Here is an 11,964-nt window from a genome sequence, read left to right as displayed (position 1 = left end):
TTTTGGAAGTGCTTGTCAGTGATGGGATAGCAGGGATGACTTTGCCAGTGCCTCTGGCAAGGGTAAGTACATCTGAAATTCTTATGCCATTGCTCCTTAGGATTTGGCAAACAGGGCTCACGATCCAGCTAAAGATGTTTTTCCTTCAAGAGGAAGTTTTTGTTGTCTCGTCACCTCATCCCTCCAAGCCTGCAGGTTGCCATTTTAGAAATAAGAATGCAGCTTTGGGGAAAATCAGAGAATATATGGAAAAACTTGCTATAAAATAATGGTATTTATATGGGGCGTTGCCCAGACAAACCCAAAAGAGGCCAGGTCTGCCTGGCTGTTTTAGGCTAAACTGCTTAAAATCTAGAATTTTCTGATCATTAACATAGACCCAGTCCTTTTCCTTTCTTTTGGCAGCTATTGGCTTCTCCCTTGAAGGAAGGCTTGGGGCCACCTTACTCTATGTCAAAGTGCAAAATATATATTTTTTTTAAGGAGAAACTAGCTATTTAGAACTAATCTAGCTATCTATTTACAATTCATCTATTTATTAGAATTTTATTGCTAGGAATTTATCTATTAGTATCTACTATCTCCTAGTATTTAGAATTTACCTATTTAGAATGATCTATAGAATCTCTCTGTTTTGGATTTATTTATTTATAGAATTAGTATCTAGGTAGTTTTTTACCATACTTAACTGAGATTACTTTATAAAAATAGATGATAGCTCTCAAGGGTCATTAAGAGCCAGATGTAACTGGGCTCAGCTAACGAGGGGCTCTCCAGAACTCAGGCTGTTTCTACTCCTCTAATGAAACAGGCAGCTGCTATTCTCAGAGCTGGCAGCTGACTGCTGTTAGGAAAGAAGTTGCTGGCAGCCAAGGTTGGCAATTGGTGACTGAATTGTCAGGGACTCAGTGGAAAAGAAAAGCAACAGGGGTGCACACCCAGAAAACCCCAGGTATTTATGAATATATTTTTCTGTGTGATTTTTGTGTCCTAATTTGATAGCAATGCTTTATTCTGTGTGACTCCATCTGGTGCAAGTATAACAGACGTTATACTTAAATCAGAATTTGCAGTTGTTGGACTTCAATATTATGTTTTTCTTTGTGGAAAAAATATTTGGATTTTTCTTAAAACTTGAAAATGACACATTTAGCTAGTACAGGGTGCAAGTTTTTAGCTTAGTTCAGCTCAATCAGTATTTGCTTGATAGTGGGAGAACATTTGAGCTGGCTGCAACACCCGCTAAGAGGAGGATTCATTTTCAGCTAAATAAAGGTCCCAGATACTTGACCTTGGACATGTACTACAGACAGAACAGATATTGTGAGTAGAGGAAGAAAAAAGAGTAACAAATCAACTTATTTTTGTTTATTCTTTTATTTTAACTTTAAATATACTCTTTTGGCTATGGGAAAATGGTCTGGGAAATGCATATCTTTCTTTCCAAACTAAATCATAAATTAAATACATTTTTAGGGTTGCAAAATGTTTCTGGTTAGAAATTTTATTTGGAAAGTCATACTACTCACAGTATTTCTTTCTTAAAACTGAAAGAAAAATCTCAATAGCAATTGCAAGAATTGGACTGGCTGGAGAAGGATGGCTTAACCTGTAGGTGTAGAGTTAATTTTGTTTGCAGTTAATTTTGGTCATGGTTTTGGAGAGGTAACTGGTAATACAAATTCTAATTTCTGTACAACAGTCTAGTGATAAAACAATGGGATTTTGATAAAGTGGAGGAGCATATTTTAAAATGCATCTTGTGTTTTCCCTTAATGTAATACTAAGCAAGAGTTATGGTTGGCAGTGGGATGTGAGATGATGAACAGACAATGATAATCTGTACAACACAAAGCAGCTTTTTAAAATCTGACCTCCTGGTTCAGGTTGATTGCATAAATGACTGTTTTTGCTATAAAGTTGTATGAATGGCATTTCAAGAAGTAAATTACTTGGCACGGAGATACCCCTTGTACAGCAAGTGGGTGCTATTGAGGAACTGCAATGTGGCTGAACTGCTTTCAAGTCCTAGCAAAGGTTTACTGCTCTAGCAGATCCTTAAAACAGGTTCTGAGACTAACAGGATTTAATGATAGGAGAAAAGTGTGCTGGAGATCTTAACTTACCTGCATCTTTGTGGAAGGGCAAGAATAATTTCAGTGATTGTCATTATGGACTGAACATTTGGCGACTGAACATTCATTGTCCACCTGCTTGGAGGTGAGGTTGAAAAATCTTTCTTGCATAATGCTTCAAAGATGGTGGTCATCTAAAATCCTCTACCAGTTTTAGGTGTCCATGTAGTTGGAAAACCATCTCATTTCCTTCTGATATGGGTGGGTTCTAGGGAGACTGAATACAAATTTCAGTAGTTACTAAATTCAGTAATTCAGATTAAGATGTAGTTGGAGATCTGTTTTAGTAACTGCTTTTAAAGATGCTTCCTAGTCCTTTTCTATATTACTCTGCCTATGCTCTTCTATGTGGTTTTATTTGTTTGTTGGGGTTGTGGGCTGATCAAGATCTTCATCATGCTGAAGGCGTGGTGGCTTGCTCACCTGCTGAGTGAGGCTGAGGAAAAATTCTGGAAAGAGGATCAGTGAGTTTATGTGTATCCTGAGGCAAGTTTGATGAAAACACTCTTCCCCTCTTGGCAACACCACAGAGAGAGAGCAGACCTGCCCCCCTCCTTTTCACCAGTGCTGGGATAATCAGGGAAATCCATTACACCTGTAGTCAGAGTGCCAGTGTTGCTGACGCATCTCGTGCTGTGAAGCTGTGACTATCAGCTACACTTCACATTCTCTAAATTTTAGCTGTTATCTGTATTCCAAAGATAAACTGCCTGTAAATGTAAAACTTTGTCCCAGTGTAAACTTTGGTAGTAATGCCTGGTAATTAGACTCTTGCAACTAGAAGCTGGTTGAGTAAGCAGTGCATCCAAACACCTTGATGTTTTTCAGAAGGCCTTTGCCTTTTGGACTTTTATTTGGCAGCTATGACAAAAGAGCCAGCATGATTGCCTGTTTCAAAAAGCTCTAAACCCAAGATTCACTAACCCTACTCCCCTCCTCCCAAAACCGTAACATTAGCCCAGTCAACCTAAGTTCTGCAGGTGCCTACAACCCCAAATGTAAGCTGTTAAAGAAACTGTGTCTGCAGAGCTCCCCTGGAAATGCAGCAGCATTCCCCAAATCCTTGCTGTGCCCGGGTGGTGCAGACCAAGCCACTGGGTGGGCAGCCCATGCGATGCCTGTGAGGAGTAGGATAGCCCTGCTTGTCCTGCCCATGCTGCTGGAGCTGCAGTGCAGGCACAAGGGAAGCTGTAGGGAGGCTGCTCCCTCTCTCTGTTTTGCCATGACCATCCTGCCCTCCTTCCTGCCCCAAGAAAATGGAGGAGACAGGGAGAGAGGCCACAGGGACTGGGCCAAACTTCACACCCAGTCCCAGTGACTGCTGACTCAGCAGGTGTCACTGCTGCCTTCAAGCTCTCTCCATCTTTTGGCTTTGTCTGACAGGCTCTTAGCAGCTGTTGCTCCCATCTCCTGTCCCCGTCACTGCCAGGGTCCCTTCAGCTCTTCCAGTTTGCTGCTGCTGCCTGAGTCACACCTCTGGAATGGAAGGCAGCCAAGGCACTATCCTCATCTTGATTGTCTTACTGGTTTTGTTCTCAAAGGTCCCACCTCTGGCCTCCTGGCTGCCCCTGTCTCAGGCCTAGGGAATTGCATGACTGTAGGTTTTGTACAAGGAAGACATCATCCCTCAAACACTCTGTTCAGATGCAGGATGGAATTTCTTAAAGGTCCCTGTGCTCAGCAGTTCCCAGATGGCACGGCATGTGCTGTGAGATTTGTGAAAGGATGCTCACACTACCTCAGAATTTGTACTGAGCCTCTACCCTGCATTCGAAGTACAGGGATGATTAATTTCATTTTATTGCAGAGGATGCCGAGGTGGGGTATGGAACTATCCTCTCTCTTCCCTTGGAAAAGTTCTGGCAGCAGTAGTAACAGATGTAAAGCTGCTGATTTGGAAAAAAAATGTGTCTGGTGATACCAAGTCAGAATTTCAATAACAGATCAGAGGCTGTAAGGAAAGAGGCCATTTCTTGATATGTGTTTTAATTCTGGTGGAAAAGAATGCAGATCTAAAATCTCCCACATTTTCATTACAGTTCCTCAGGGAACGGAAGGTGGCACAGTTTCTGCTCTGTATAAAAGAAAGCAAAGGGGAACAATGATTATATTGCACATTAGGGGAGTTGCATGATTTGCTCTCTTTTATTAATGAACAGATTTAGTACAGCCCAGACCTCACAGGAGCAGGGTCACAACATCATCTTTAACTCATGCTACAACATATCTGAGCAAGCTTCTGAAATTGTGGCTGTATTAAGCTGTACTCTGTACACAATGCTGAGAGGTGCTGTAATGTGCTCAGTACAGGGGAAAAGCTTTCAAAAGATTTTTTTGTGGTGAGGGTGGTGAAAATGGCACAGGTCACCCAGCATGGTGGAAGATGCCCCATCCCTGGAAACATCCAAGGTCAGGTTGGATGGGACTGTGAGCAGCCTGGTCATTGCAGGGCAGGCTGTGGATTATCAGCTTGTGAAACTATCTGTTGTTACAAAGATGAGAAAATTTATCTCAGACACACTAACTTAAAACATTCTTCCCATTTCACAGAGGATGAAGAAACAGTATGGATAGAGAATGAAAAAGAAACACTTTGCCTGAATTGGGTGAATAAAAGCATTTTTACTGATGAAAAATATATGTATGAAAAACTAGTGTGAAATTATGTAGCATATGAGTAAGATCCTTCAAAGTACAGCTGAGACTGAAATGTCTTTGAAAAGGCAACAAATGCACACTCTCTTTACAGAGTATTTACACCTTCAATTGTACAAAATAGCCACGTTTTCTAAAATGCTGCTCCGAAAGGCCTGATTAAAAAGGACAGTGAACCACAGTATCCCATCAGCAGCAGTTTATCACATCTATAAATCCAATTTAGATCTCGTTATAACAGGAGTGTGAGACAATAAAGAACAGTGAAATTGCAGTAAAAGGAGCTTGTAGTTGGTAATTGATACAATATATATTCCATAATACCAAAATGAAGATAAAAGTTTTAAATTAAATCAAACAGTTCTGTAAATTAATAATAAACACATCTAAGATAGCACATGTGTGCTCTTCTGTCCAGTTGCCTCCTGGAAGGAATGGAGTGACTTGAGACTGCAATTTACAGGATTTTCTGTAGAATGGAGTTGGCAACTTCCAGGGATTCATCTTTCACCAAGACAATATCATAAGAGTCCATGTATTTTTCCAAAAGCTCATCTACCTAATTGCAGAAGGGATAAAGAGAAAGACCCCCTTAGTTACAGAATTAATTATTGAAAGTGTTTTTGTCACTAAAATATTGCCCAAGCTTTCCACCAAATTCTGGGAATGAGCCATGCACATAATGTATCACTCCTACAAGTGAATTCCACAGGAGGACAGAGTAGGAGTGGCCTGACCTAAAGTGCCTTCCAGGACATAATACCTCATGTTTATTCCAGGATCTCACACATAGAGATACTGAAAGAAGAACTAGCTCTGGAAGGGCAGGGAGAAATATAAAAATGAAGTTTTCTCTCTCGTCAGTGCAAATGGATGTTCATTATAATGAACATTAGCAAATAATCAGTTGAGTGTCACTTAAAAACCCCAAGAAGTAAAGAGAAAAGAGGAAAGATTGCCTGGATTTGTTATTTGCAAGATTATAATTTTTCTCAGTACTGAGAAAATTCAGTACTGAATTTTCAGTTTGTTATTTGCAAGATTATAATTTTTCTCAATTATCAATTCAGTACTGAAAGGAGGAGGAGCCACAGGAATTTAAGAGAATTAATTTTTATAGCCTCTGAATTTTACATATCTAGGAAGCACCTACTTGGAAGTAGTTCTGTACAAAAACCAGGGCAATATATACCTGTGGCTCTGAGCTTATAGGTTAGAAAAAAATCCATGAAAAAATGTTTGAAATGTCAACCCAAGTATAGGCTAAACACTCTGTTTGATATCTGAACCACGTTATAATGAACCTGTTTCTAACTCCCAGTGCTTCATTCAAAGCTTACAAGGTTATGTAAGGCTACTTACTTTATCATTGAGATAGCCAATCTTAAGAATGTGCTCAACATTTGCTACTCCATCTGCCATACTCAAGTCTCCTTGAGAATCACCCAGCAGTATGATATTGCTGTTGTCTTTTAGCTGTTTGAAGTACTCTGTGTTCTTCAAGGCACCATCATGTTTGTTGTAAACATGAATCAATTCTCCTTTAAATCCTTTTAATATTCCCTATTGAAAAAAGCAACACTGAAGTTATTTCTGGTACCATTCAGGCAGGACAGAATGTAGAATGAAAGAGGTGATGTTACTGTTGAGCCAAGACTGAACTACGTAACCTGTGATGATGAACAAGATAAATTAATAATGTCATGGCTGTGACAGCACAGTTAAGAGCAGGCAGACAGTGATTCTCTGCTTGGAGGAGTGTATATACCTATCTCTATATATATATTTATATATGTCTGTCTTGTAGTGTGCATAAATACATAGTAAATACCACTAACAGTGTGGTATTTTTCAAACATGTTTGATAAGAATGTGTTATCTCATACATACATTTTCATCAAAATCCATGAAGTTGGAAACCACTTTGACGTTAGAATGGTAGACCCCAGCCTGGTGGATTACTTCCTCAAGAATGTCACCAATCCCAGCAGAAAATATGAACACAGGAATATTATGTTCACTGAGCTTATCAAAGAAGTTCTCATACCCTTCTCTGCAACACAGAATGCAAATACAAATCAAATCTCAAATAAAGAAAGCTAAGAAAAGTCCCAGCTTGTAGGAGAAAATCACATTGTCTTTGGAAATGAATTAATATTTCCTGAGCACTTTACTGCATTTCTTTTACCTCACCTTTTCAGGTCAGCAAGAACCACCAACCTAATACAAGGCATGTTTGCAAGAAACTTCTGCATCAAACTGTTTAGTATTGGTCTGTATAATTTCTGCCCTCAAAACATCTATCATGTTTTAAAGATTTAAAAACACTTCCCCCTCCCTAGGTACTCCAGAACAAGCAATTAGAGCTCACTCTAGCTATTATCAAGCTGTACATCTCTTTTCAATCTTCCTTGCTTAAATATGTGGCTTTCTATAGGGTCATTACCATAAAACAAATTTTGTTTTTAAATCTTGAAAACATTTATTGTTGCTCTCTCCCAAAAGTTTTTTAGTATTCAGTACCCCATGTATAGCATTCCAGGAACAAGACAATATCATGTCTATATGCTTTCTCCAAACAGACACAGACTGGTAGAATTTTACATTTTAAAAAAGTATTGTGAATGTTCTGGCAAGAATTTTAGCTTGTGGATGAAGATTCAAACAACAGGGACTTAGGCTTTCAAACAGGCAGAGACTGGGTGCTTGTATGTTGTCCAGAAAATAAGGATTCAGTGAATGTTATAAACAAATACTTCCGCAATTTAAGTTCTAACATCCTGTTTCAGTATTCCAAAAGTTACAGACAGTTCTAGACTGCTTTCAAAGAGATGGAAGCCACAGCACATTTTGAACAAGGATTTTGCTGTCTTTTAAACTTGCCTTCAGCCATAGAGGGAGAGCAATATTTAATACAACCTATGAAACATGTTTATGAAGTGTTTCTCAAAGGTATTAAGTTACATTTCACATTGCTCTTAAAAAAATGATCACCAGTGCAATTTAAAGAGTATTTCAAAGTCTACAAAAATTAAGGTTGTAGAGAAGGGACTAAAACAAGTTCCAAATCTCTGCTTTATACAGTGAGATTATTGTCTGCATTTAGGTACAACACACCAATTAAATGGGAGCATGGAGAGCTCAATGTAGTCCAAGGTTAAGGTGTCACATTCTCATGCACATGTGTGGATTTTTTAATTTCCCTTTTCTTTTTTTTTTCCTCCCCCAACACTCAGGAAAAATCTACAGAAAATGCTCTGAAACAGGTATAATTCAAATCAAAAGGAACTTACTTCAGCATAACATCAGATTCCCTTACAATTTCTGCAAACTTGTCCTTCTGTAAGCCTTGTTCAATGAGCAGTGCATGAGATTTATGGTACCTAGAACATAAACAAAAAAATGGGTTGAATGTTGCTTATAAAGGATCAACTTTCACTAAATTTCATGATGAAAAGCATCCTCTATGGTTAATTCTTGCTTATTCAGATTAAGAGCAAAACAAAACCAGTTGTACAAAATTTTAAGAGATCAATTCAGTTAATATGATAACTTAAAGCTAAGTACTGCCATTAATTTCCTTTTAAAAACTTACTATATCTAATATTAATACAATGTGAAAATAGGAGGTGTCTCTTACCATTCTACCATATATGGGTATTTCTCTTCAATGGTGAGAGCTGGATCAATTTCAATGGCATAGTAAGTTTCTTTCAGCTGCAACAACTAAAGGGAAAAAAATCCCCATCAGATGTTTAATATAATTATAATTATAAAATACATTGGTGTTTGGTCTAAGCAATCAAAATAACACTCTTGTCAGGGAATAATGACAGATGTCTGTAAAACAAACCAAATGCTTGTAGGTTTTTCGTTTACCTTTTTCCGACATTCATCTGTGATGATCTTAGAGTTATCAATGATGTCTGGGAAAGGGGTGAAAAAAAGACAGTTAAACAAGATGATACATTTCTTTTACTTTGCTCTACAACATTGTAAATGGCACAGATGACAATGTCTGGTGACATACCAATATGCTTCCTCAGAACTTTTCTTACCAGTAACCAGCAAAAAGCACATTTTTCTTCATAAGTATAAAGATGCCCTTCCCTTCATCTCTGATTTACAAGGTCAGTTACAAGCTTTTGTATCTGTTTCTTGAGATTTAATTGTTTTTGAAATCATCCTGAGGTATCCTATATGTTTTAGAGTTCCCACTTCTCCTTGTTTGTTCCAAAAGACTATAGCATAAGGATAAAATTGCCAAGAATTCTAAGGAGTTTACAATCTGGTTCTTGCAGGTGTCAGGACTATGATGGGTTCTTGAAAAACAAAAGTCAACCATACCATATTTAGCCACTAACATCTGAGAATTCAAAACTTAATGTTTTAATGATGAATGGCAACTTATCTGATTTAATTCTCACAGATTTTGATTAATATATATATACACATAAAAACCACAGTCACTAGAATACTCTGTCAGTAGAATGTACAGATTAGGTAACATGTCAATATAAAATTTCATTTGGAAATAAATTGAATAGAAAATTAAAATATAGGAAAAACTAAAAGGAGCAAACAAATTAATCTGTATTAAAAAAAAAAAGTACTCACTATGACAAGTTGGACATCTTTTTCCATTGTAGGAAAATCTACTTAATGTCATATCAAAATCTGTAATAATCTATTTAAGGAAAGAAAAAGCAAAACTGTCTTACAACATGGAGGAACAAAATAAAGAATGGCTAGAAATTCTGAACTATCAACAATAGCTGCAGCTGAGTAGCATGTGTGTCACAGAAGCCTCCCTATTCTATTGAGCCATTGTCATGGAAGCTAGCATATCCCAGAAGAGTAACGTTTTTTCTAACAAAACTATTTTTCTTATTCCTTTGCTGAGAATATTTTCTGAAATTACTAAGCTGCTACGCTTAAAGTCATTTACTTAACCAGTGTCTGGCTGAATTACAGTTGAATCAATAAAGACTATTAAGAGTTAACATGTCTTAAGTTCTGGAGATTTCTTGAAGGTTGAATTCTATTACATATATATAGATATGCTTAATTTTTTTGGCATAGAGTAACAATCCCACAGTTGTTTTTATTCTAAACTCTTTGCATCTTTACCTGAAGTTTGGCAGCTCCACCTTTGATGAGGCCACAAATAATCTCCTCTACTCTTGCTGGGTCCTTAATATGGACAGTCTTCTTCTGAAATTCTGGCATCTATGAAGAGTAAGAACAAAGACATAAATACACTTGCAGAGGAAAACCTCCTAGGCAATAGCTGCTGTCCATCAGGTTGGAAGATCTGCATCTACAGTTTCATGTGACATCAAGACATGGTCAGGACAGAAAGACAAGAGTAAGAAGAAGCAGAAAATACTCTGGATGTATTAATCAATGACTGCATACTGTTCTGTTTGCTTACAACATCTGTTTTCATTGCCTTTCCTGGTATCACTTTATTCAATAAGATGACACTCAGAAAAGGTCATTGTATTTGTAGGAAAAAAAGGAGATATGTAGGAACAGGACATATGGGATCATCTTGTGATTGAGATATGTCACTAGGAGATGATAAATCTTAAAACTAACCCTCTTTGCAATTAATATGCCCTTAAAGTATCAACAGAGATAAAGAAGACATCTATTGCTTCCTTGAGAATACTGAATGAGTATCAACTGAGTACTTCAATACAACAAGGCTGTGCAGTAATCCCTCCCCCCTAGCCAGTCCATCAATTGCTGTCACTACCTATTTCATGGCACACTTTTGAAATAACATAATATCACACTATATACTCCTTTTGGATGAAGTATATTTCTTGAATGTTATGATAAATGAAGAATTTGGTGTAAAACAAAAAAAACAACCCTCAAACCCACAAAACCCCATTCTTCCCCAAACAATTCCCCAAGCCTCTGTTTACTCTACGAGTTTATCCTCAAACTTGCAGAATGGTAGAAGAACTATTTATTTACAGGAACTTCCCAATGTAGCATGTATTTGTTTCCTTTATAATCATGTATGGACCCATTCTAAAAAAAAGACATCAGACATTTGCAATTTGTCTAAACAGGCCTTTATATAGCAAGCTTTATTTTTTGTTTATAAAACTTCAGAGATTATAAAATGTTAGGAATTACATTTTTAACAATCTGATCCTTCAACCTTCCTTTTCTTGTAGCTAGCATGTAATCTGTGCTGCAATGAGCTAATGAAAAAAAAAAAGGTGGGGGGGAAATTCTATTTCTGGACCCAGAGTTCTTGTATCACCAACTGTCAGTAAGCCATGCAGAACTCTTTGTTCCAGCTCTTGATGCTAGTAAGTCTTTTATTCATTAGCAACAGCCAACTTGAAGTCAAATTGCAATTTGGTTATCACGTAAAAACAGGTGCCATTTTAAGGTATGCAAACATGTTTTTGTAAGGGAAATGACACTTGTGTGCCAGACACAAGAAGGATCCAGACATACCTTGAAATTTCAGCTCTAGTCCACTCTGTTCTCAGGTGGGAGTAAAACATTGCAGCTACATCCCTATCAGATGAGCAGAAGCTCATCTAACTCTTTGTTCAAAACCCCCACTCACATATTCCTCAACTACCCGTACGTTTAGAAAAGTTTGCTTAATGTCTAATCTTCCTTACTGTAATTTCAAGTCATTAATCTTGGAGAGAAGTGTTCTTTTTCTCAGACACTCACTGGATAAATTTTTCCCTTCTGCCTGAATGTAAAACCCCAGTGTTCTTCAATCTTCTTTTGCAGAACACAATTTTCTAAATCTCTGATAATTCTTGATGTTGTCTTGGCCCACCCAATTGAACCACATTGTTTTTCCAACACAGCATCCATGACTGTGGGTAAAACTTTTCTGCTCTGCTCTGACGCAGCCTTGGCTTAAGGGCCCCTTTGGCCCTTGTCTTCAGGTAGCATCTTTGCATGGACATTAAAATGCATGCTCTGTGTTAGCAGTACTATGGTGAGAATGACTCAAATTCAGTTGGTAATGACCAAATATTCTTCAAAATGACTCCTAGAAAGAAACAGGTATTTGTGCAAAGTGTTACATTTTATATTTAATATTCCTGGATTGTATCTTTTCTTCCATGTCAATGCTCCTATCTTTCAGTAAAACAAATAATTCTAAATCCCCACTGTGCTTACT

At 37.6% G+C, this 11,964-nt stretch overlaps 1 protein-coding gene and 1 long non-coding RNA gene across 7 annotated transcripts in view; one reads left to right on the top strand and one right to left on the bottom strand.

The window, feature by feature from the left end:
• Positions 1-757: 757 nt before the first annotated feature.
• LOC120504969 overlaps positions 758-11,964 on the top strand; it is a 24,334-nt gene continuing 13,127 nt past the window's right edge. Inside the window, exon 1 of the long non-coding RNA XR_005628150.1 lies at positions 758-952. This is a non-coding gene — a long non-coding RNA (uncharacterized LOC120504969). The remainder of the gene's footprint in view (positions 953-11,964) is intronic.
• Positions 4,105-11,964, bottom strand: part of NT5C3A (5'-nucleotidase, cytosolic IIIA) — a 26,649-nt gene continuing 18,789 nt past the window's right edge. For all 6 annotated transcript variants that reach the window (XM_039714962.1, XM_039714964.1, XM_039714963.1 and 3 more), the window contains 8 exons: positions 9,921-10,019; positions 9,408-9,477; positions 8,670-8,716; positions 8,431-8,516; positions 8,084-8,173; positions 6,681-6,843; positions 6,153-6,353; positions 4,105-5,349 (listed from right to left, as the gene is read on the bottom strand). In XM_039714962.1, coding sequence (XP_039570896.1) covers positions 5,248-5,349; positions 6,153-6,353; positions 6,681-6,843; positions 8,084-8,173; positions 8,431-8,516; positions 8,670-8,716; positions 9,408-9,477; positions 9,921-10,019 — 858 coding nt within the window. In that variant the 3' untranslated portion in view covers positions 4,105-5,247. The remainder of the gene's footprint in view (positions 5,350-6,152; positions 6,354-6,680; positions 6,844-8,083; positions 8,174-8,430; positions 8,517-8,669; positions 8,717-9,407; positions 9,478-9,920; positions 10,020-11,964) is intronic.

The sequence above is a fragment of the Passer montanus genome, unplaced genomic scaffold (assembly GCF_014805655.1).
Source record: "Passer montanus isolate IOZ18808 unplaced genomic scaffold, ASM1480565v1 scaffold32, whole genome shotgun sequence".
Lineage (NCBI taxonomy): Eukaryota > Metazoa > Chordata > Aves > Passeriformes > Passeridae > Passer > Passer montanus.
This window is presented reverse-complemented; position numbering and strand designations above follow the sequence as displayed.